Source organism: Simochromis diagramma, unplaced genomic scaffold (genome assembly GCF_900408965.1).
Source record: "Simochromis diagramma unplaced genomic scaffold, fSimDia1.1 OVJJ01000419.1, whole genome shotgun sequence".
NCBI classification, from domain to species: domain Eukaryota; kingdom Metazoa; phylum Chordata; class Actinopteri; order Cichliformes; family Cichlidae; genus Simochromis; species Simochromis diagramma.
The window spans coordinates 3,276,831-3,302,137 of record NW_024387244.1 but is presented as its reverse complement, the minus strand read 5'-3'; the positions used below and the strand labels follow the sequence as shown (position 1 = coordinate 3,302,137).

Sequence of the window (25,307 nt, the reverse complement as noted above, 5' to 3'; positions counted from 1 at the left end):
CTAACCACTGAATATACAAATCCCTGTTTATTACAACAACTATCAGTTTTTAGGAAACAGTGGAAAGTTTTTTTTATATTTATGACCATTTTTAAGGTTAAAATGATTAAGCTTTGATGCTGACAGGGTGGGGAAGATGGAAAATAACCATTTGAGTTACATATTTTTTCACTGGGTTTGTTGGGAGTGATAAAAATATGGAATACTATAAACCACTATGCTCTCCTTCAACAGGCTGAGATAGTCAAGAGATTGAATGGGATCTGCGCACAGGTCCTCCCCTACCTGTCTCAGGAGGTAAGCGCGTGCACACGCACTCACGCACACACACTCTGGCACAGAGCCGTCAATAACCCTCTGACCCTCAGCACTATTCCTTACATCCTGGAATGAGATCACCCTCATTCCCACCTCATTACCTCTCCACCTCCGTGACCTCAAGCTCAGCATCCCTCTTCTCTCCTCCCATCATTCATCATCACTTGCTTCCTGTGTTTCTTTCCACCTCAATTTCCATTTCACCCTGCCCCCACCTCGATTCTGCCATATTCAATCTGTCCCATCCTCACGGTTGTCCCTTCCCCCCTCCCCTTTTGACCTCTTCCCTCACTCCCCTCTTTCCCTCCATTTTTCCCTCCTTTGCCTCCTCCTACTCCATCCAACTCTTCTCTTGTTTTATACATGTGTGTGTTTGTGTCAGTGTAATAAATGGCTGTGCGATTCAGATAAGCCATGCTCTTATCTGCCCACCAGGGGGTTGACCTCCACCCATTACAGCACACCAGCCGACCATCCATTCCCGGGTGTCACACAAGGCGTGTGTGCGTGTGCGTGTGTGTGTGTGTGTGTGTGTGTGTGTGTGTGTGTGTGTGTGTGTGTGTGTGTGTGTGTGTGTGTGTGTGTGTGTAACTGGATGAATAGCAAAATGGTCAGAGGGGGAGGCGCAACACCAGAGAGGGTTGTCGGGTCTCTGTTGGGACTATTGATATTGATCTAACCTCTCCACCCACCCCCAACTCTCCTCCCCATGTTTCTGTCTCGCTTTTGTCTTTCTCACTTTCCTCCTCTTGTCTTTACCCCCTGCCTCCCCCCTGTCTCCCACCCACCATCTCCAGCACCAGCAGCAGGTCCTGGCAGCCATAGAGAGGGCCAAGCAGGTCACCCCCCCAGAGATGAACTCCATCATAAGGGTACGTTGTTGCAGCCCTAACCCTGCCTGAAAAAGTGCAAATATTGACCAACCCGATCAATTCTATTGTTTTCTTTTACATCTTGCATTTATTGACTTGTTGTTTGTGAGGATAAAAACCTTCGTGTGTCATCGCAGGGTTTTTCTCAAAAACCTAAAATGTGCTTCTCGTTTTTTGTTGGGTTTTTTTTATATCGTGTGAAATGAAAAACCCTAAACCTCAAAGGTTTCCTGCCCCGATCTGTTTCCTCCTAAACAGAGCATTATAAAAATAAATAAGCATTTATTAGCTCCAGTTGCTAATGAAAAACGTTAAAATGACCCATAAATCATGATTATATTCAAGCGCTGGTAATGTATGCCTGCACAGTAAAATAAACATTTATAATTGTTCCTACTGTTTTGTTTAAGCAGCTCTGGGAACAATTAATTTTTAAAGGGTTTCTTTAGAGTTATATTGATGAAGTCCAAGAGAAACTTTTAAAGCACAGACTTTCTTTTTTTTTTCCTGATGCACCAAAAGTTGGAATATAAGAAATTAACTTTTCTAGAAGTGGCTAAGCTCCAAAGAAATGCTGGATTCTTCTGTTAAAGCCTCCATGCCTTGAAATGTTTTTGTTTAGGTTTCATGTTGAATGTGCAGATTTAAGTAGAGATAAACTCGGGGCATTATTAGGGTTAAAATCTCTTCTACACTTACGTCGTAGGAGTGTGTAGTACTCTTCATCACGAGTAAACTACTTTTTGTGTCTTTTTAAAGTGGTGGTATCCATCCCATCGAGGGGATAAATTTGATTAAACCACAATCCTGTCCATTGAAACAATTACAGCACAGTTATCTCGCTAGCTAAAATACCAAATCTGTACAAACCAGGCCAGCTCGTTAGCCTGCTATGCGCAGATATTCTTTATATCGGCAGCTTTAACTACTTCAGCTACGCTTCATCATTATCAGCCTCGTGTTAGCTATCCTAGCTCCTCCATCATTTCACTATTGTCTAGTGTTCGGCTAGCCCAGCCACTCCATCACTGTGATAGATGATTCACGGTGGTGCGTTGCTTTTGTCTTTGTGTCTGCGACTTGTGATAAAGAAGGTGGCGCTCTGCGTTGGCGTTTGTGGTAGGGCGTTCTGTTGTCGGTGGATCTTTTGCTTTCAAAGGAGCTTGTAAAGAAAAGCGTCTGGACTTCTTTAAGTTGCTTGAAGACGCTTAAAGAAGTCCAGACGCTTTTCTTTACAAGCTCCTTCGACTACGATGACCTGGATGACTGAGAACCTCAGACATCTTTTGCTTTGACTTTAGTCGCATCATGTAGAAAGTTAGAGGATCAGTGGGGGCAGTTATGTGTCGATTATAAGAGGTCAGAGGGAACTGCTGTAAAAATGAACTCACCTTTGGGTGTGTGTAAAAGAGAAGCGTGGCAGTAACAATGTATCTCTCTGTACTTTAAAATCAAAGGCATGTCGATCCCATGATATTGTTTTTTCCAGTTCTGTGCTCAGGTACCTCTTTGTCTGCACTTGTTTTCTTAGGCTTTTATACATCTTAAAAACTGCATCTATTATAAATAAGCTATGTGTATCTTCTACTGAGCATGTGCTATGATACGTGCGTTCCATCTATCCTGTTGTCTGTAAACTATTAGCGCTTGTGCCTCAAGGGTTATATATTAAACATGACCTGTGGTTCTATAATAGGTCTGTCCTGTGTTTTGTGCGCTTGATCTATCCTACTGTCTCTAAGTTGCGTCTGATTCTTTTCCATGCAGCAGCAGCTCCAGGCTCACCAGCTGTCTCAGCTTCAGGGCCTGGCCCTGCCCATGACTCCGCTGCCGCTGAGCCTGAGCCAGCCGACCCTCCCTGCCGTCACCACCTCCTCTGGTCTCTTCTCCCTCTCTTCCCTGCTGGCGTCTCAAGCCCAGCTGGCCAAGGAGGAGAAAGCATCGCGGGATGGAGTCGACAGCCACCGTGAGGAGGATGGAGACAAGTCTGATTAGATGGTGTTTCAGCCCTATTCAGCTCTGTTTTTATCCAGAGACCTGAATCCCTAGATTCAAGCCCACTTGGCCTATAGCCTTTCCCCCAGGTCTCCCTCTCTTTGACACTACCTAACATGGGCTTCAATTTCATCTCTTCCGACCCCCTAGCCAACCCCATTATTGGGAGGTCTTTGGCACATACCACCTTATATCCTGGTATTCACCATAGTTGGGTTGTTTCTATATCTTTTTTTTTTTTTTTAAGCCATGAGACTGTCGCTCTCTTATGTATCTTGTATTTTCAAGTGCTCTCTCTCTCTCTCTCTCTCTTTTTTGCATGTGATTAAGCCACATTTATCCCTTTTTTTTTAAAAAAGAAAATCAGGACTACTTTCTATTTCTTCCTGCCTCCCTCTTGCTTTTTCTCTCTCTTCTGATTCCTGTTGCGTTTCCGTGTTTTCCTTTCTTCTCCATGCCTCTCTCTCTTCCTCCCTGTCTTCCTCCCACCTCTTGCCTCTGCCTCTTTCATAGGTCCTTGTTAGACAGGACTGATCCGTCAGACTGAATGCACTGTTCCGTAGGTGTTAACAGAAAAACTGTTAAACACTTGGATTTGCTGGCAAGCTGTAAAACTTGTCAGATGCAACGCAGGATTCCTAAAAACTTCATTTTCCCAACATAAAGGTCTCACCGAGATCAGCAGTGTTGATATTTCATGGTGTTTCACCTCGCGTGTATTCATTCTAAGATAAAAGTGGGCTCAAAGTTTAAATGTTGGATTGATAAAAGATCAGAGAATTGTTTAAAAAATGCCCCGGCTAAAGACAGAAGCGTGCTTAAAAGCTATACTCACTTTCTAATCAAAAACCTCTGCCTTCTAAAGAGAATCGGTGTTATGAAAAGACATCCGGGCAAATTGGAGATTTTGTGAGTAATCCTAATTTTATATAAAATAAAAGCATCTTAGATCCGACTTAATGCTGAGAGGCGTCAGAGTAGATAACAGACCCACCTCGATAAGTAATCCCCCCGACGTTTGATCCTTGCCCGACCCTGTGAGGTGCGTTGGATAAATCCACCCAGCACCGTAACCGAAAGGCATCATTAAACGGAGCTGAGGTAGCACAACGTGCAGCAAAGAGAAGTAACGCCACTTCACGTCCACACCCTCCCACCATCTTTTTCCTCTTTAATGTGCACTAATATCAGAGCAGACACTGAGGGGAGAAAGAGTGCATGTTGTGTGTTTGACAGCAGAGGGCAGCGTGTGTCTTTGAAGCATCCTCCTCGCTTGGTTCAGGCTTGTGCAGAACAAGGACAATGACAGAGTGCAGACTGTGTCACAAAGGGAATGGCTTATTTATCCAGTCTGAGTGTGCAAACTTAACGCACAGTAGACACTAGACCGGTGGCATCAATTACTGCAGTGATGCAGTTCTCGAAAAGTTGTCTGCTTTGGTTTATTTTGGTCTCTAAATGGAACGACTCCATCCTAACATGAAACAAAAACACGGGCTCTCTGTAAATTCACTTTTAAATACCCTACGATTCACTGCACATAAAGATCTTGCACATATCAGATTAATCCTGCATTATACAGTTGATTTAATGCCTACATGGGGCACTGAGTATGATTGAATATAGTTACATTACTGTAATTCACACAAATGAAGCACAAGTGCATTCTACAGCTGCTGCTATGAATCCAAACTAAACAAAAACACCCCCTTCAAACAGAAAGGTCCTGTACGCTCTTGGTTGTTTTCAGATTAGACCTCGAGTCTGCTGGAAGCTGGGCGAAACTATGCCAGCCCACCACAACATTGATGATCTCATTGCAATACAAAGTTCAGCTGCGGAATCTTCCGGTTTGACTTTCCTTTAGATGTTATTACGAGCAACGGCACCTCTGCCACATTGCTGAAGGTCTTTATCCGGTCAGAGGATCTACTACCACCGTCCTGGTGCCAGACGCCAAAGGACAATTCCCAGATGTCTCGTTTCCATGCACCAACCTGTTGGAGCTTTTTTGGAGGTGCAAGGTAACATACTCAGTGTTAGGCAGATGGCTTTAAAGTTGTGGTTGATTATTTTATTAAAATACCCACTGCATCTTTTACCAAATTCTTAGGGAAAAAAAAAGTTCTGTTCCATGTGGGGGTCTGCAAAAAATGTAGTAGTTGACGTTGCATAGTTTGTCCAACAGAGGGCACTCTGCAACACACGTGATTTGAATGCCACGCAGCAAACGCAACAACCAGCCGGTCACTAATCTGGGAACCAGGTTTACTAAAGTCAGACTCTAACTGTAAACTGAGCAGATCAGCAACTCTGAGTTGGTATTTTCATGGAGGCTGGTCAGAGTAGGCAGCCATTTTTAATGATGCTGTCTGAAGCAGAGGTCGCTTGTGACATATTGAGTCTCATAAAGGTTAAATAAATAAAACTAAAATTATGTTGGGCCGCTCTATATAATCGTAGAAAAAAGTTTGTACCATAGGCCTGCCATCGGATCAGAATTGAATCCGATCATTTCCTATCTGATTTCTCAGGATTAACAAACTCTGAATTTTAGCTAAACCTGCTTCTTGGAATAGGGTTGTGATCTGAGAGGAGCATAATATAATATCACCAAATACTGTTTGTTTTTTGTTTTTTAAAATTAAAGAGTGTCTTTTGCATTACATACAGTTCCTTACTGTGATCTAAAATTGGTCATTACAGGAAATGAAGACACATCTGCAGCTCTTTAATAAACTCTTCTGTTTATTTATTTTTTAAACCAGCATGGCAAGAATTCATGTTATTAGTAAGGAGAATAATCAGTGATCGCTTTTAGAAGCATCTGAAAATCTTAAGTTGCATTTAATTAAGAACATTTGTATAATGATAGCATTACAGTCCAAATTCTCAGTCAGTTAGGAGACTATTAGTTGTAAAGTAGTATAGAGCCAGTTTGACAGGATCTTTTGTTCGGTGGTTTTCACTTCAGACATTTTGACATGTCCCAGTAAGTTAAGGTGTAAATAGTAGAATTAATGACTTCCATTGAGCTGTTAAGTACTGTTCATGCTATCATACTGTCATTGCTTAGTGGGAAATTTAAATTGACCAGAGCTGTAATTTATATCAGTAACACAGATATTCTTCCTGTTAGTACAAGTCAAAATCTCTGCTGTGAAAAGTATCAGTGCAAATTAATAAATAGTGGAAGTAGACCAATTTTTATACCCAGTGCGCATTTATAACACCAAAAAAAAAATGCAAAATAGGACTGAAAATTTGTCTATAGTTAAAAAACAAAAAAAGAATAGAGACTACATTGCGTTCTTCATCATGTTTGGGTTGAATTTGTTTGCTTTTTGGATATATTGGAGTTTCTTTTTTACTGTCCCGGGGATTTGTCAGGCAACAGAAGTGCGAATGGGCGAAATGTCTGCTTTCAAAAAGATGACATGCAATTTGAGAGGTACCACGTATACTTTGAAAATGTCGAACCACACTTAAAAGCACGTACACCTGTCTTGACCTCCTCTCTTTTCATCTCTGAATGGCTTCATTGAGTGTAGCCATCTCGAGCTGTATATGTATTTTAAAAAAAACAACCTGCTCCTTTCATTTGGGGGAAAATAAGCTCAGAATGGTCTCCGGTTTGATGATAAAGCACATTTTTATTGCAGAAGTACCCTTCAAAGAGATCGGCGAACGTGCACGTTTGATATCCAAAAGTGAAAATACATATGAGGGACTTTCAGAATAAAAGCCTCCGTCTTCTAAAGGTTCAGGTGATAAACTGTTGATGGCATTTGCTGGTGGACTCTTTCAATGATCCCCATTGTTGTGTATGTATGTGAATACATAAAACAAGGTGTGTATAAACACTTGTACAGATCCCGTAGTCGATGCTAAACCAGATGAAATGCGTTGCTGTTCTTACAACTAAAGCTAACATGCTACCTTGCTTGTGAATTAAGCTCGCGGCACGTCGTCCTCCCATCTAGCTGCATACTGTATGTATCTAGTTGCATACATACTGTACTTGTTGTAGTGAAATGCAGAGCGTGTAGACAAAGCAGAACACACACACACATCAATGCATGTCTGCGGGGGAACTGAGATTGATTTCTTTCTAGTGGAGACATTTTTTTTTTTCTTTTTAAAGAATGTTTGATCCAAACTTTCTGTGATCGATGCACTCGTTCCTTTCCTCCCCCCTTTTCTTCGTTTTTAAATATTAATCGATATGAGCTAGAGGGAGATTTGCAAGGCTGACGTTTTAGACGTACAAATGAAATTCTATGTATTTGTTGAAGTAGTTGGAGGTGCTCGCCTCTGTATACAGTTATACATAGAAAGCTTTATGTGTATATGGCTGCATCTTCTCTTGTCTGTCCTGGATGATTCTTGTGCTATTGTGTTACAAAACTGATGTGACACCAGGGGGGAGGGAAACTGCAGTATGTTGACCTTTTCACCCTTTGATCCCCCTTTCCTTTTCTCCCCCCTCCCACCACCCTAACACTCCCTCCCTCCCACCCACTCCCCTTGACTCCTGTGCCGCCTCTTTGCCCTCATAGCGTGAAGCATTGTAAGCGTTTTGAGCTTTGTAAAGGTCTTTTTTTAAATACTTATTTTGTGTATAATGTAAAACCTAAAAGTGTGTACTTTGGCAAAAAAAAAAAAAAGTTTTGTGTCTGAAATCATAGCTTCATTTAAACAAACGAAAAAGAAACTCTAAAAAAAAAACGTACAGCAAACATTTACTATAAATAAAATGAAATGTTCTGCAGTAAGGAAGGACTTCTGGTGCCTTACAAATAAAGTCAATCAAATCATAAACAAAGTCTCGCTCGTCTTTGACTTGATGCACACCGTCTCCTGACTGGGAAGAGTGGCTCTTGTGGGCTTCCAACATTTTTTTGTCCTTTTTCTGCTTATTGCTGGCAGGATGGAAGAATCGTTGCTTCCTGGTTATCTCAGCGTTCGAGTGTGAACTTGCAGACTGAAAATTTTGCAATCAACATTAACAATAACCAATCCCTAGCTTGGCTGGCTGCTGCACCACTCACACCCCAAAAAGTTACAAAGAAAATGTTATTGCAGGGTAAGTGAGGTTTTTCAGGTATGCCCCACTGTGAGGGGAACCCTAGGGTGGATCCGGGACATGTTTCTTCTCTTGGCTGACCTGGGACCACCTTAGTATCCCCACAAAGAGCTTGAGGCCTGAGAGAGGGAGGTCAGATAATCTCTGTTCAGGCTCGTGACTGGATAAGGACAAATGGAGGGATGGATTGATTATTAGGAAATATGCACGCTGTGATCAGGTGAATACCGTTGCTTTTCCAAGTGTGCAGGTGTAGCAACACTGACTCCTAAAAATAAGAATAACCCAAAACCCCCTTTCTAGATTTATGCCACTTTAGACAGGTGACAGTGAAAGTCTTATTTATTTTAAGGTAACACAAACCTAACAATTTTTAATTTCAGCTCTAAAAAAAAATCACGGTTGTGATCTCTGCCAATAGATCCCACTCGATCCTACTTTAATTACAGCATACGCCCATGAAGCACACTTCACAAGGTAACATATTATTTGGAACATGGGCAACTTGTTTTTTTTAATTGGATGAAAGATGCAGAGCCAGTGATATATTTTTAAATCAGTTTCACTTCATGATACTGAAGTGCTCTTTTGCCACCATTCAGAGAGACCGATTAAAAACCCAAACGCTGGCATGGCTGATTAATGTGCAGATTAATCAAATCTCTCTCGAGTGTTTCAGCTTAAACTTGAGCTTGTGCGTGTCTTTGGGAAACTGTTACTCATCACGCCAGCGCAGATGTTCTTTATAGTGGCACTAAAAAACTCAACATACGAGTGAATCACCCATCTTTTAAATTTTAGGGTCTAACTCCAAAGCCTAGATAAGAGAGCACTCAGTGTTTTAAGATCAGCGATGTTTGAGGTTTTTTCCAGACCCGGAATTATTCATTTAAACGTGTCCTGATGTCTTCTGACCGCCCCAGGGTGGCTGTAGTTCACGTCAGATCCACCAGGAGGAAGTGTTGATTTACGTTTACCAGCCCTTTTCCCACTGAGGTGAACCCGGCAGGTAATTGCTCTGAGGTATTCTCACATGCGCTCCTGTGTTTGTGTCACATAGGAGGGGAAGCTTCCTGTTCTTAAGACTGCAATGATGAGATTTTATCTATTCTGCACTGTGTGCGTCCAGATTTGATGTTACATCTCGGAGGCAGCGGATCACGACCCCGCTTGGCGCCTGTACAATATCCCCATTTGGATGCTCTGTTGATCAGGTTTGAGCCCTAACTTGGTTTGCTGCATTCACCACTCCTCCTGGTCCATTCAGGTGGATGCACATCCAGTGGATTTTTGTTTTTCTTTGTGCAAAATTACATTGGTTTCTTTCTCATTTCCTCCTCAGTCTGTTTTCTCTTTTTCCTCCCTGTCACCGTCTCCCTCTGGTTGCCTTCCTCACTGTGTGTCCAAGCGGCTAGATGTGTGAGTGTGTGTGTTTTCAGAGATGAGGGAGAGGAAGGCTTGTGAGCCCTCTGAGTTCCTGTGGTTGCAGCCCTTCCTCCCCTCTTCCTCCCTTTCCTCTTATTCTGTCTCCCTGCAGACGGCTCTGGATCTGACACTTAAATAAATATGAAAGTGCCCTATTTTTTCCTCTTTCTGTCTGAGGATTCACACATTCCTCACAAGAAGCTACACAGGCAGCAGAGGAGGCGCGCATCTCTCTCATCCAGTGTTTTTTTTTATTTTTTATTTTTTTATTTCTTCCCCTCCCCTCCCCTTTCTAAACCCCATTGGGGAAAAAAGTGCCACATTCTTACTGAGGTTGTTTAATTAGTGGCACTTTAAAGGATAAAGTTGGTGTCATATTATGTGAACAAATCCCATGAAAAGATCCCCATTGTAGCATATTCCTCAGTGCTATCTCAGGACGACAAAAGCAAACAAAACATGCCATTTAAAAAAAAAAAACTTTTAGATTTTAGCAGTCCATGCTGGAGAAAGTCAGTCTTTGGTCCCTTATAGCTCCTCTCCTCACTAGCACACATAAAAGACTCAGAGCTAGGACAGCAATATGCTGCTATTTGTTGTTAATGGTGCTTGGCGATGCAGGCCAGTGCCGGCCGCTGAGCTACATTTATTTAACACTAGCACTGCCAGGCTTCTACCTTTCAACCTTTAAAAGCCAAAGAGCAGTCAAATGGCTGGTAGGCTTTTAGCTAAGCTTTAGCTTCAGCCAAGTGGAAGCTAAATTGGCTAGTCATTCATATGTATATTAGGTTGTTACCTGGGAATTCTGGAGGGAGGGGAGCTGTGAACTTACTTCCTTTTGTGTTTCATCTTGAAGCATTCTCAATCATCCAGGGAAATAAATCTCCAAAAGTCACCAACTTGGAGTGTTTCAGTTTGCCATCTTAGGGAGAAATCAACACACATGGGTGTAGGTCCTTTGTTGCTGAGATTTATTGATGAAAACAGTACAAAAAACCAACCATTTGTACATTTGTACTTGAAACTGATGTTTTAATGTGTTGTTAGACAGAGAAGTCATGAGCCGAATCCGACGGGCATTGGCCATTGCATGAACTCCTCTGGGGAGTTAGCTTGCAGCACATGTTCAAATTGAATGTTCTGGGTCTTATTATGCTGCAGCGAGATTCAAATCCACAACTGCGATGTTTTTGTTAAGGAAGAAAGCTGAATGTTGTAAAATATGTGAATGAAGTTATTACCGGGCTGGATAGCAGACTGTTAGCAAGCTAGCAGCTAAGGAAACCTGGCTACCTTTCCAATATGGCGGCTGATACAAGGTCAAATATCAAGATTATGTGTTTTTGCCTAAGAAAATTTGGTTAACAGCATTTATTTTTTCTGTTAATATTTTTTATATGGGCCAGCCTGTATCTTTATGATGTTAAGACTGCTAGATGAGCTGTTAGTGACACTGAGTTAGTCATGACTATGCTTTCTGTGTTTTTTCCCGCCCCTTTTGGTATCCTGGTCCTGCTGGATGAACCACTTCATGATAATCCTCATCTGATGACTCCGCTGCGCTATCCTGCCTGGTAGATTCTCCTTGCTGCAGGTGTATGCTTCTGCCAGCTGGATGCTGTTACTGGATAGTACACCGTTCCAATGGAGCGGTAGGAACAAATTGAAACACACTAAAAGAAAAGGGTTATTGTTTAAAATTGTGTTTTAATAAATGTGTTAATGTTAATTAAGTGTTCATTGTGTGCTGGAGGTCCTACTGGTCCTATGGTGGAGCAGCTACTACCTCTCCTTTAAGAAACTTGCCACTGATGGGATACACAAAATACACAAACTTGGAAGAGTTGGCTGGATTTGTACAAAATGAGATGGCTGGCAATGGAAAGATGCAATTCGATTGTTACATGTTTAACCCTTTAAAGTCGGTCGGAGCAGGCACGCTCTGTTTTGCGTAACTATTTTTAAATCCCTGTAGAACCGGGAACCGCGTAAGCTAGCGCAATAATTTTTTTTGCATATGAAATCAGAGTTGTACTTACATCTTATGCCATCAGCTCGTCCTAGGTCACGGTTTCCTTCCACATATAGCTTTGCAAAAATTGCATAAAAAGCGCTTGCAGTAACAAAAACATAATATTCCAGAAACACGCTTTGCCGATCCGATCAGCTGTTCATATTCCAGATGTGTTTAATTTTCAATCAAGATGGCAGAGCTGTAATCATGCTCTAAAATTATATATTGTAATATGAAAATTGTAAAGTTACTTAACCTGTGAGTCCTTGGTAAAGACATTCTCTTCAAAGTGAACGCTGCAAAGATGAGATGCAAGTTTCAAGTACAGTACATTTCAAGTACATCCTCCTTATGTTAGCTAGCCACTAGTTCAGTCTCTGTGCTACACCATCACCTACAGGACAACTGCAAAACAACAACAACAACAACAACAAAGAACAAAAAAACAAAACATGTAGTTAAGATGATGGTTTTTATTTAGCTGCTGTAAAACAATGTAATAATAATAAATAAATGCAACATGACATTAACTACTTTTTAGGTAAGTACTTTATGTACTTTTGGAGAACTGTTAGATCATCCATGTTTTCTACAGTCATTGGTTTGCTGGACAAAATGGCCCACCCGAGGGGTTCCCTGCCGTCAACCAGCAAGCCACCCTGGCTGAGGATCATCTGGTTGCCAGGGCAGAAGGAGCAGAGCATGCCAGGCAGTCATGGAGGTACAGCATTCTAATAAGGTGTCAAGGGGGTATACACCAGGCTTTGGTGGACACGGGCTGCACACAGCTCCTGGTTCACCAAACCCCGCTTTGCCCCGGGACATTATTGGTGTTGCAGTGGGTGGAGGTTACATGTGTACATGGGGGCATTCACAGACAAAACACATGGAATAAAGGCTGCAGGCAGTTTGTACCTGTGGCGTCCTCTAATTTTAGGAACACATTGGCAGGGATTTAATAAACTTTTGGGGCAGTATGTGGGGTTCTGATCACGATATTAAGTAGTGTGTAGTGTCTGCGTGGCGCTCAGCGGTGATGCAGGGTTGTCCGACGCCGATTCCGATGATTCGCCCCACAGAAGATTTTCCACTGGTGACACCCTACGCTCAGCCTTTGACAAAGTGATAGAAATTGATGATCACTTCCTGCTGCGTTGGCCTACCCTCGCTTTGTACTATTGAATGATCCTAACAGAAAAAAAAAAGAGTTAACACTGACTTAATAAAAAAGTGTTATATTTTATCTCAGATAAACTAGTCAGTGTTTATTAGTGTTTGCTCAACTAGAAGTCTTCATAGTAGCATCCACACATCAAGTCTTTAACCCTTTGAAGCCAGTCGGAGCGGGCACGCTCTTTTTTGCGTAACTATTTTTAAATCCCAGTAGCACTGCAACCGCATAAACTAGCGCAATAATTTTTTTTTGCATATGAAACCGGAGGAGTTGTACTTACATCTTATGCCATCAGCTTGTCCTAAGTCACGGTTTCCTTCCACATAAAGCTTTGCAAAAATTGCATAAAAAGCGCTTGCAGGAACAAAAACATAATATTCCAGAAACACGCTTTGCCGATCTGATCAGCTGTTCGTAACACTTCCCACATTGAAACAGACGTCAGCGCGAACGATCGCATGTCCACCATTTCCTGCCCGAAACCGGAAGTAACGTCATTTTCGCGGAAAATGTAGTTTTTTACTTGTAGGCCTTAAAAGCCTATACTGGTGTTTTTATAAGTCATGTTTGACTTTATGCTTTTCTGAATAGTTGCTGGGATGCTTAGAACTCGAATTGCACTGCTTAAATAGTTTATTTTGATGCACCTGCTGTTTTCTTTGCAAATTTGCATCATAGGATTGTTTTTCGTTTTTCCTGCAGTATATAAAAATTGGTGTATCTCAAAAATAAAACTATGAAGACACTCAAAATAAATTTCCTGTTGTTGTCAACTATTTTTTGCAACTTTTTTGTATTTAAAGTTTTGAGGGATAAGCCTCTTAAATTTCTCCAAGTAGAAATATATGTAAAAAAACCAAAAACGATTTTCAATTTTTTTGTAGTTTATTGCACTTTTTTGTTTTAATGTAGTTACTATGGACTTAATGCATACATATTATTAAAATATGGGCTATAACAGTTGTATTGATGTATAGCAACTTGAAATGCTCCCAAAAATGGCACTACAGCATGTAAAAATATAAAGTAAGCTCTGGCGGACTTGGTTCTGTGGTAGGTCTTAAAGGGTTAAACAAATAATGAAAGGATAATGAAAGAAAGTTTAATGTGAAATTACTGAATTATATGAAATATTATGGCTTTGTCTGCCAGAGTGTTTTTCTTTAAACTACTTGGGACACACTGCCTTTTAGTGATGTCACTAAAAGGCAAGGTTCTAATGTTGTGTTGCCATAGTCTCCGGAGTTTACTTTTAAAGCTCACTTACAGAACTGACTTATACAGTTAGAAGTTAGAAAAGTTAGTTAGAAAAGTCAAGCATCCAGACATTTGAAGGACTATTCACTCATTAAGGTGACATTTTCTATTTTAAAAGTTCTCAAAAAATTAAGATGAAAAAGGAAACAAGAAAAGTTACGACTGAGACAGATAAGAAAGATCCAGGAGATCAAAGTAAGTAAAAAAAAAAAAAAATCCCCCAAATAACAGAATCTACATTTCTAACAATGTTGAGGCTCTGTGTATAAAACGATTCATTTTTAGAGGATTTAAATCTTGGTTTTGATTGAAACTAACCTAAGTGCAACATGTCTAATCAAAGAAAGGTTACTGGGGCACTTTGTCTTTTGGTAAAATAATGTGACAAGTTTATTCTTGGACTGAGCAGTGAAAACAGAGCAACAAGTGTCATCAGTATCTAGACTTAGTAGACCTAGTATGGACTCGTGTTGGTGTGTTTTTTATCAAAAGGATAAACTTGTTATTATATTGTAAGCAATACTAATTTAAAATTCAGTGACATCAAAATCCTTCTAGTCCTGATGTCGAGCGCTCTTTTTCACTAATGTGTTGTTGTTGTTGTTTATAGATTGTAAGAGCAGGATGGCTAAAAGAAAGGCCAGTCCTGAAAAAACGACCCCCATAAAAAGAAGGAGGGTCTCTGAGCAGGCTGGTCCTTCCACCAGCTCAGATGCTCATGTGGTCAGGGGAGTCAAGCGAAAGGTCCAACAAGATGAAGCGGGGACAGCCAATACAACAAAGAAGCGTAAACTTCTTGACCATGTGAGCGGTGACAAGGGGCAGGCATCTTCCTGGTTGGACACTGGTAAAGGTAGGCTAATTAGTTGAGTGAGGGGTAGATTAAGTGTACATCTGGTTGCTAGTTTGAAGATATTAGTGTTTGGGAGATATTTGTGTCTATTATCTAATAAGCTGACGTGCTTTTGGTGTTTTCCACATCTGCAGACTGCAGCATAGAGATTTCAGAGAGCTGCAGTAAAAACAAAAAGGCTGGCAAAAGGAAAGCTGCGGGAGACACCAGGGACCCACCTAAGAAAAAGAAAGTGGACCAGGACAAAACTAAAACTGTTGCCAAAAAGTCAGTGGCTGAACAGAAACGTAAGTAGCAAGCAGCTTGGCTTTTATATTCAGGTGAAGAGCAAAATGAACATTTAGGGTACAGCAGAGAGTAATTTGTGTGACAGCTGTAGTAAAACCCAATTTGTGTTTGTCTGTTTAGGTGACTTCCAAGCGAGATACGTGGAGGAGCAGCGGCTTGGAGAAGGAGGATGCGGAGCAGTGTTTGCTGGCTACCGCATAAAGGATCATTTACCAGTAAGTGTTCAGATGGTGGTAGTAAGACAGGCAGTAACGCAGATAAGGGATAATATCGTAAGCTGTTTTACACCTTTAAGTCATACTGAGGAAATGCTCATCAATGCCCTGTGTCTTTTAGGTGGCCATCAAACACATCCCAAGGGGGAACGTGTACTGCAAAGTGAAGGTAAATGTGCAAGACTTGAATTGTTTTTACATTAGTGGATTGCATGCAGCGTTCAGCTGTGGAACGTCTGTGCCTCATCATCCACTTTGTTGAAATATTTCAGGATGATAACGGGAAGAACGTGTCGGTGGAAGTCGCCATCATGCTGAAGCTTGCAGCTGAAGCAGATGGATCAGTGGAAACATCAGCCCCAGTGTCTCTGTTGGAGTGGTTTGACTTTGGCAGAGAGCTGATCCTGGTGATGGAGAGACCTGTCCCCGCTGTGGACCTGGATAAATACATAGAAGAAAATGGAGGATTTTTGCCAGAGGACAAGGCCAAGGCAAGTTGACTTGCCTTAGAAGAGTCTTAGACTGTACATCATTCAATCAAAGCACAGAGTGTTAGAGAAACATTAACCCATTGATTGATTATTGTCTTTTTCATCGTTTCCAGGTAGGGCTGGGCTATATCATACCGTTCATGGTAATACCGGTGTAATTTTGGGCAACGATAGGAAAATGAAATATGGCGATAGAATATGGGTAAAACGCACATGCGCAGTGCCTTTGTTTACATACGCACATGGCGGTGACGCCGCATGAATTCTGGTTGTGTTTACTGACCTCAAAACGATTTTATGTACACGGCGACTTTGCTAAGCTGCAAAGCCGCACCGCTCGATGGATTGTCGGAGCGTTACGGCTATCGTAGGCATGCGCCTGGCGGAGTGATACGTACTGCACCTCAACATTATATTACCGTATTGTGCGTGTATAACCTCTTTTTAAGTTTTGTGGATATTATACATGGTTATGCTGAGGATATGTCGGCCAATTTCCACTGGAAATGCCTTTTGGTTAAACTGTCAGCGAGGAATTTGCACTGTTACATTTTTATATAACTTTAACGGACATAAAAAAACAGCTGCTTGTTTAAGTGAAAATACATTGATGGGGTTTTTTGCACTAATAAAGTTGTGGAGTTGTAAAGTATTTTGTCTAGTGTCAGTTATATCGTCAGTTATATCGTTATCGCAACTTTTCAAATGTATATCGTGATAAATATTTTTGGTCATATCGCCCTGCTCTATTTCCAGGTCATTCTGAAGCAGCTGGTTGATGCTGCGAAGCACCTGGAGGATAGACACATCTTTCACCGGGACATCAAGAGTGAGAACATTCTAATTGAGACCGGCTCAGATGTACCGCGTGTTCGTATCATCGACTTTGGCCTGAGCTGCTTTTTTAAGGAGCGGTCGCAGTACCGCCTCTTCTATGGTAACATATTCTGCTCTTGCTCTTCACAGATGTCACAATTTTCGCCTTTTGTTTTAGAAGAAATTGCAATTGTGTCTGTTTATTAGGTACAGAAATTTACTCCCCTCCCGAGTGGTACGGGCGCAGTTGCTACAGGTGTGGACCCACCACGGTATGGCAAATGGGAGTGGTTCTGTACGAAGCGCTTCATGCGGGGGACTTTGACACCACGAGCTTCCTCAAAAAGCGCCTGAAATTCAAGAGACATCTGTCCAAAAGTAAGAAAACGTCACACTTCAAGACTGACTGATGGCTTGGACCACTGGAACTATCATCTTCATGTTTTTTCTCTTTCCTTTCTTTCCAGACTGCCGGGATTTCTTGGACGCGTGTTTAACCAAAGTCCCGGAGACGCGGCCGACGCTGGAGGACCTACAGCATCACACTTGGCTGAGATAAGCATGTCACACACACACACACAAACACACACAATTCAGACGTTATCATTTATGTGTGATGTATGAATTACCTTGCTTTTTTTCAGGAAATATTTTTTTTAATTGGCCCACTTTAAATTTCAGTGTTTTGGAATTCCTGTAACCCCCCCAGCCATCCCAGGAAAGGGGATCTCTCTTTGAATGGGCTTTCCCGAGGTTTCTTCCCGTCAATCTGACCCCCCCAGGGGAGTTTTTCCTCGTCTTCATAGAGAGCTTGGGCTGGGTCAGGAGCTCCATCAGAACTGTCTTTATTTAATTACTCTAATGTAATCATATACTTTAAAGTAATCAAATAAAAGACAGTAAAAATCTGAAGACTTGAAGTAAACTTCCATTAAAATAAAACTTGTTTAATTCATCTTTGCTGAGGATACTGTGTTATTACTATTTCAAGGATTATGTCAGAACCGGTGCCTTTATGGCACCGGATACTGGTACCCATCCCTACCCATCACTAGGGAACAGAACAAACCAGACATCAATTACAACAAAAATGACACTGACCCAGCCAGCATAACTTGTCTGCCTTAAGAAATGTTTAGCAATATTACAAATTGGGTGATATGCCTAAAAGTAGCTTCTCATGTGTTCAGCATTGTCAAAGGCTACATTTTAATTAAAACCACAATCTAGTAATGTTCTGTCTTTAAAGGAGCCCAGCCCGGCAATGTATCGAGGCGGCGGGAGGGTTAGGAGTGCAGGGTTGGGGGTGGTTTGAGATACATTATACTTTGTATAAATGAGAGAGAGTCACAACCAGACAAAAGCCGCTCACATTTGTTGTGATGCTGAGATGTAACCAGCATGAACTTTTAAAGGCACACTTGTTATGCTTGTCCTTAAATTCTGCCACATATATATTGTGGTATCCGATCTTGAAAGTCAGGCTTTGTGCAGCACATGAGTCAAACACAGCCCAGTATAATATTAGTAAGAGCGTATATACTCAACATAGGGATCTCGCTCACACTGCTCCACCCACTTCCTGTTTATACCTTTTGCTTGCAAGCGGCGGCCAATCAGAAAGAAGTTGGCTTAAAAATGTAATAGAAGGGAAACTGTGAGTCATACAAAGCAACTCCAGTAGAATCCATCAATAAAAACACGGAGCAGGAAATGAGCATACCTGAGACTCATTATTTATTTCAAAAACGGTTAAAATCTGACACGGTGCTCTCACTGCTGCATAAACAAATGAACCTCTTTCATTACAGCTGCGCTCAGAGCCCGTCAGTTCTCTGCTTGCTCTTTTCCCACCGGGCACTTTCCACCATTCAGCTGAGAGCTCTGCTTATATCCGTGCCCGCTCTACATATAATATAACAAATGTAAGTTAGTATTGTCACTGCCCACTTGCTGCTTGTGTTGAGCTTGATGCTGTTGACAGAGCCGGAGTGGAAAAGTCAAATCTGTAGATCATGTGCATTTATATTTTAATCCATTCCACGTGCGTGACTCAAAGCTGCACGAGCCAACAGGTTTGGAACGGACACGTTTGAAGATGCCGGCTGTGGACCTGCAAACTGAATGAAAGCACCGACTCTGTATGCAGTTCTGATGGGAATGCACAGGGCCTGCACTGGAAAACAAGCGTGTGCGTGTGTGCGCGCGTGTATATGATGATGATGATGATGAGTGCAAGCAAAAAGAAAGAGGGAGAGAGCGGCGGAGAGCAAGAAGCGTCTTGATTAATCATGATTGACTCATTCAGAGCCCACTCGTCTTTTCCCCCTCGCTCCCTCGCTCCAGCTCTCCTTTATGGCTTGATTACGGAGACGTACTCTATCTCTCATTACCTCCCCTCCTCCGTCTCTCACTTCTTTTCTTCATCTTTTCTCTCTTCCTCTGACAACCCCCCCACCACCAATACTACTCACCCCCCCCTTCAACGCCTACCCAACTGCGCCACTTTATTCATCCCTCCCCGGGAAAGGAGGCTGTCAATCTCCACGTCTGCCGTGTCTCCATCCTCTAACCCGCCGCCGCACTAGCCCTCCATCCATTCATCCCCGGCCCATCCATCAGTCATTCTTTTCCCTCTCTCCTTCCTTTTCCCCTCCCTGCCTCACTCATTCCTGCCACTTTGTGACTCTTTTATATATAAAATTTCCCCTCTTTCTCCGTTCAAAGCCTTCCTCTATTTATCTTCATCCCCCTTTTTCCTCCCTCTACTGCATTCAGTGATCAGTGTCTGCGTGTCTGTCAGGCACGCTCGGGAAATGGAAAGAAGCAAACACACAAAGCAAAAACCCTCTCTCTCTCTCATTCTCAGCCTTTCTCTGTGTCTCTCTTCCTTTTCTCGCGGCCTCAGCTGGAGGAGCTGAGTGTTGACACAGCCTGGTCTAATACAGATGCTTCCAGAGATGCATCCTGGGAAAGCATCTCTTGGCCTGCTTTTCTAATCTTGTCTTCTCTCTGTACAGTTCCCGAACGCATGCACACGCACAGTTTATGCATGCTTTTATGTGTGTGCTGCATCTGATCTTTTCTGTATTGGTGTGTGTGTAGCTGGTTTTCGAATGCAGAAAGAGAGATGAGAGACTATTCAAACTTTAATGCACTCATACGAGATACAAACGACCTTTCTCTCACTCCTTCATGCTCTGCCCTCTCCTTTACTCGCCTTCCTCATCTCTTCTTTCCTTTTCTCTCATTCTTCACTTTGATATCTTCATCTTAAAAAAAAAAAAAACCCAAATTTTACTCTAACCCTTTGTCTCTCCGCTCTCTGTTCTCTCCTCTCTTTGCTCGCCTCCTCTTTCCTCCTCGCTCATTCTCCATTCTCTTCATCATCTCACCCCATTTCATTCACTTCTCTTTTTCAGTTTTGTCTTTCATCTCTCACCCCGTCCTCGTGTTTGACTCATAACCACTCTCGCCTTATCTCTATTACTCAGCATCTATCTCTGCTGCTTTTTTCCTGCCTGAGCCGCCTCTCTTGTTCTGCTGCCTAACGGCTGCCGTCTTCAACCAAGGCCTTTTTTCCCCCCTTTGGACATTTTTCGAACTTTGTTGATAAAATTGTCAACACTGTCTTTTTTTTTTTTTTTTAACAGTTGTTGGTTTACTGTGAAGATAATCACAGAAATATTGTTATTAGAGTTCTTTGTGATATGATGAAAAGTTTTTACACTGCTCTGTATCCGTGCTTTAGGTTTACAGCAAGGAGTTTGACTTGTTCAGCATGGCTGCTGTTAAAACGAAACACTTCTGAGCATGTGACTGATTTAAGAGCTGTTGTGTTTCTGCACAGACCGGGCGTTTCCAGGAAGATTTCAGGTTTAGTCACTGCATGCAGATGTTACTCACCAATGTTAGAAGCAGGGTGTAGCTTGCTTAAAGTCACTATTACCACCCCAGGCTACATTCACAGACTGACACATTCACAGTTTTCAGACCAAAGTATTTGTATATGAAATTAACATCTTCATATGTATTTCTTGAACAAAACAAACAAGCAAGAGAAACTTTAATTATATTTTCTTTTTGCCTGACATTTGACTTGGTTCTTGGTTGTCTTTGTATGTGGACAAAACACATCATTACTTTTGCAATGTAATCCCATCATGGATTAGGTTCAGGTGGGGCTTTATTGCACGCTAAGCCCACATTAGAGTGCATTTGTCTACAGTTGAGCGTGCCTGGTGTTTTTGTTTGTTTTTGTTTGGGATGCTTTTAGGTCATAAGCGTTTGGGCAATGGCACAGTTTTCCTAACCTCGCCTCTGTACACGATCACATTAGATGTTAAATCAAATGATTGGATTGAAGTGCAGACTTTCAGCTCTAATTCAAGGGTTCTAATTAATTACATTAACAGCTTCTCTGGGAAAAAAAGGAAAGACGGGATATTCTTCAATGGCCGACTTAGTCACCTGATTTCAAGCCAAGAAGGCATTTACTGAAAACAAAACTGAAGGCAGAGAGACCGTGTGGCTGCATGTTTAAAGGCCTGGCACAACACCTCAAGGGAGGAAATGCAGCATTTGGTGGTGTCCATGGGTTCTGCACTTCAGGGAGTCATTGACTGAGCGGTGTGCCTGGTTATGTCCAGTGTTGTAAACCTTGCGCCCTGCTGTGTCAGGCTGCGTCTGGTGCATCTCCATCCATTTATTCCTCCCGGCTCTTCATCCATCCAACCCATCCCTCTTTTCTCTCTTTCTTTCCTCTTCCCTCTCTGTTTCACTCATTCCCGAAGTTCCTTCTCTGCTGACTTTGCACAGTCGTTTCTCTATTTGTTGCTCGCACGCTTATTAACTCGCAATCACTGAAACAACCTCGAACGTTAGAGGGAATGAAAATCCCACCATCGCTCATCAAAACATTACCTCACGCTTCTGCCAGGGGCCAGATAGTCCTCGTGGTATTATCTGCCACAGATGTCATTCTTTCCATCTAGTTCTTGAAAATAAAGCAAAGAAGCTCCGAAACAGCTGTTCCCAAAACAAATTCTCCTCTGTGCTCTTTCCATTTGATTTTCATCTCTGCCCCCTAAAACCTCCCCACATCTCCCTCTGTAGTCTCTCTGGCCCCACTGGTTGTGTTGTTCAGTGTGGAGCCCTCCCCTGTGTGGTTAGTGGGCTGTTACCCAGCTGCCTCTGATACTTCCTGCCTGTCACTTCCAATCCCAGTGACAGTGTGTGTGTAGAACGTGCACACACACACACACACACTCCTCGTTTTTTTCCGACACACCATAGTTTAGGAACATTATTTAGCCGCCTGTCCAAAAGATATGCACAAACACGCACACGGATGTTTTTTGCACACAAATCTGCAGAACAATTTGCGTATTAAGATGCACAGAGACAGCCGTGCAGAGGCACACACGCACACAGAAACCATTGCTGGCAGTCATACATGTGTTTATATGAGGATATGAACATACAAGCACATGTGCCTACACACACACACACAGGCACACACATTACTGGCGCAGCAGTGGAGTAGACTCCCCATCGCTGAAAGCCAAATTCATTTAGCAAGTGCCCTCTCCCTCCTCTCCCTCTCTCCCTCTCTCCAGCTCTATTTGCAGCCTGCCACGCTGCTCCTCCTCCTCCTCCTCCTCCTCCTCCTCCTCTTTGTCTCCTGGCTGCCAGAGGAGAAACCAGGTCTTCTTTTTCTCTTCCTCTACCTTCTGTCTTCCCATCTTTTTTCTGCCTTCCATATTTGTCAGCAACTCGCTCTCCTTCTGTTTTTATATTTGCTTCGAGCCTTTGTCTGTCTGCATTTCTCACAGTTTTAACAGAACAACACTTACTCTGCACGCAGACTACTGTGCATTCACAAACTCTGCGTGTAAATAGATTCATACATTTACGTTGTGTACATAAGTAGCTTGGGAAAATTGGGGCTACTGTGCAGACGTTGCGAAACGTTTCAAAATGATGAAGGTCCTGGTGCCACATTCACAGGTCCTGTGAATGCACTTCATCTCAGTGGAAGTGCTCAGAGTGGTTATGATCAGGTTCAGTGGTTTGAAGTGGACTGATTCTGTGCACCGTAGAGATTTACGTATTCAGGATACCTGTGACATTTAAACAAACTCGGCACGCTCCCATCTTACTGCAACAAATGCTGCCATTCAGTCAAAGCCTCTGATGCATCCACGTCACTCACAAGGTGTCCCCTGGTCCTCGATGCACCGGCCACGGCAGCACTGGATGCTGCATCAAAAACCACATTAGTGGGTTGGAGTGGCAGCAGTTTGCATCCCATTCGGACCTTTGTTTCCACTTCCTCCATCATTTTATTTTGGTTTTAAGTTGCTCCCTCACAGCAGCAATGGCACATTTCATTATATGTAAACCTGTGTAGGATTTCAGTACGTTGAGGCAGTGAAAACAGCAAAATGAAACATCAAAGCTATTAAGTGTAAATCTGTGTTGAGTCTCTTTTTGAATGCACAGGTGTATTTGACCTCAGGTCAGCAGTAACTGAAAGCACCTTCAGCACACTTAGATCTGATTCTAGGCTTGTAAACAGCGAGCAAGTCAGAAATGTACTGAGGAACCAAACCATTGAGGTACTTCTATAGTCCCCTGGGAACCAGTGAAGTGACTTCAGTGCTGGGGTGATGCGGTCAAATGTCAGCGTACCTGTAATTGTCCTGCAAATAGAGCATTTCAGTAATTGAAGCTACTTGAAATGAAAGCCTGGAGCAATTTGTCAGAGTCAGTTTAAACTCTTCTGCATTAACACTGCACATCGAAGGATGCCTACTCCATGCACTTATTTTAACTTTGAATCCCTTGCGAGCATCCTTATGTGATCACGTGGTAGCAGAGACACGTCAAAGGCATGAATGGGACACTTTAAGTGAGTTTGATGAAACTGCATTAATCAATGCTCTGGGAATGAGAGCAGGCCGGATGAGTCGTACGCTCCCTGATTATAATGGGTGATGAGGGCTTGGCACAGCGCTGTGTGTTTGCTTATAGGCGTCTGATTAAATTGTTTTCACAGTTACTAAAAGTTAACGCAACCAATCGGGATCCAGAATTATTCCTGATCTTATATTTATTTATGTGCTAAAACAAACATCGGACTTCACATGTTTCCTTTGGCTGTTTGTTTGCGGTTTAGGCTGAGACTCACAGGAGCCTTAAATATTATACTGTTACAATGTTACTGTACTTATTACATACTGTAAAGGGGTTTAAAATGCACGTCTGCTACTCCATATAAGGCAACATACATGCCATAATTCTACGTTATTGTATACAGCATAAATTAGTCATATATGTTTGTATATTTTTGTCATTTCATTTCAAAGTGTTTTATTTTTTGAAGTAAGCTCCTTGTTGCAGAGAAGGCCAAGTGTAATCGCAAATATTTCTGCCTTCCCAACTCTTCTTTTGTAATGTTTGCAGATATTAGGCCAACATAAGTTTCCTTATTTGCACGTCTCCCGAGTGCCTGCCGGGAGGTTTGAGAGGAAGTTTAGTTCCATTCGTTTTAGATATAAACAGAAGACGTTATGCTGTTTTGATCATAATGGAGAACAAGGAAAAAGACCGTATTTATCATATGGATACAAATCTATGCAGATGAGGTGAATAAACCTGTTTACGCAGACTAGAAAATCAGCACAAGCGCACGCATGTTTAATAAAACACAGGTTTTGATGACTGTGGCTTTAACGTTACAACATTTTCTTAACTTTACTAATATATTTTTCATGTAAGCTCTGTTTGGTCTTTGGTGTTATGAATAAATTACGTCCCTCCTGAAACTCTCATGCAGAGGTTTTCTTTTTCTTTGTTTGACCTCCGTTTTGTCTTACCTGTTTTTTGGCTTCCTTGCTTTTCCACCTTTTCTGCTTTTATCTTCAAGGGAGTGCTGTTACGCTCCAAGTGCATCTAATGCATCAAAGCCTGGCTAATTTCTCAGCTTGTTTGATTTACTGTTAATTGTTGCCAAAATGCCAGCATTGAGCTGTGAACTTCGGAGGAAAATCTTTGAGCGGATGAGAAAAGAAAAGGAAAAAAAAAAACAAGACTACGAAAACTAAAATGAGATAACACTCACACTGACAGGTCTGCAGATTGCACTGAAGCTCGGCTGGCGTGTGTGATACGTGTTGACAGTTCGTGGGTTCATGGCCAGCCCGTCCCGTCTATCACTCCGGCCTCACACCCTGGGCCTACCTGTCCCATGTGTCCCGGCTCTGTCTGGTCAGGCCTGTTGTTTCTGGAAAGCACTTTCATCCTGATCCTCATCACTAATTCATCCGCTTACGACCTCCATCCATCAGTGCTAGCTCAAGTATGAAAACACCTCAGGCTAACTCGCTACAATAGCGGTCTGGCTTCCTCCTTGCACCATGAAACCTGCTCTGCTTCTTTCTCTTTTTCTACCTGAGAAAAACACCATCTTTCTCCCAGTTTGGCTTTTCTTCTTCGATTT

The 25,307-nt window shown here is 42.2% G+C and overlaps 2 protein-coding genes across 6 annotated transcripts in view; both read left to right on the top strand.

Annotated features, from left to right (window-relative positions):
• Positions 1-6,769, top strand: part of tle5 (TLE family member 5, transcriptional modulator) — a 53,608-nt gene extending 46,839 nt beyond the window's left edge. The window contains exons 5-7 of one of the 2 annotated variants that reach the window (XM_040052748.1): positions 235-297; positions 1,116-1,190; positions 2,961-6,769. In XM_040052748.1, coding sequence (XP_039908682.1) covers positions 235-297; positions 1,116-1,190; positions 2,961-3,185 — 363 coding nt within the window. In that variant the 3' untranslated portion in view covers positions 3,186-6,769. Of the gene's footprint in view, positions 1-234; positions 298-1,115; positions 1,191-2,957 lie in introns of both variants that reach the window. The other variant, XM_040052747.1, reaches the window with a different exon arrangement.
• A 3,962-nt stretch (positions 6,770-10,731) lies between these two features.
• On the top strand, positions 10,732-17,759 carry LOC120747321 (serine/threonine-protein kinase pim-1-like). Of its 4 annotated transcripts, none has more exons than XM_040053105.1 (11): positions 10,732-11,015; positions 11,275-11,348; positions 12,252-12,431; positions 14,752-14,994; positions 15,129-15,281; positions 15,403-15,497; positions 15,619-15,666; positions 15,770-15,988; positions 16,745-16,925; positions 17,012-17,182; positions 17,272-17,759. In XM_040053105.1, the coding sequence occupies exons 1-11, from the start codon at positions 10,999-11,001 to the stop codon at positions 17,361-17,363; spliced, it is 1,473 nt and encodes a 490-aa protein (XP_039909039.1). In that variant the 5' UTR covers positions 10,732-10,998; the 3' UTR covers positions 17,364-17,759. The 4 variants fall into 4 exon arrangements, with proteins under 4 accessions (XP_039909039.1, XP_039909040.1, XP_039909041.1 ...); XM_040053106.1 differs by having other exon boundaries at positions 10,734-11,015; positions 12,306-12,431; XM_040053107.1 differs by lacking the exon at positions 12,252-12,431 and having other exon boundaries at positions 10,736-11,015.
• The last annotated feature ends 7,548 nt before the right edge of the window (positions 17,760-25,307 follow it).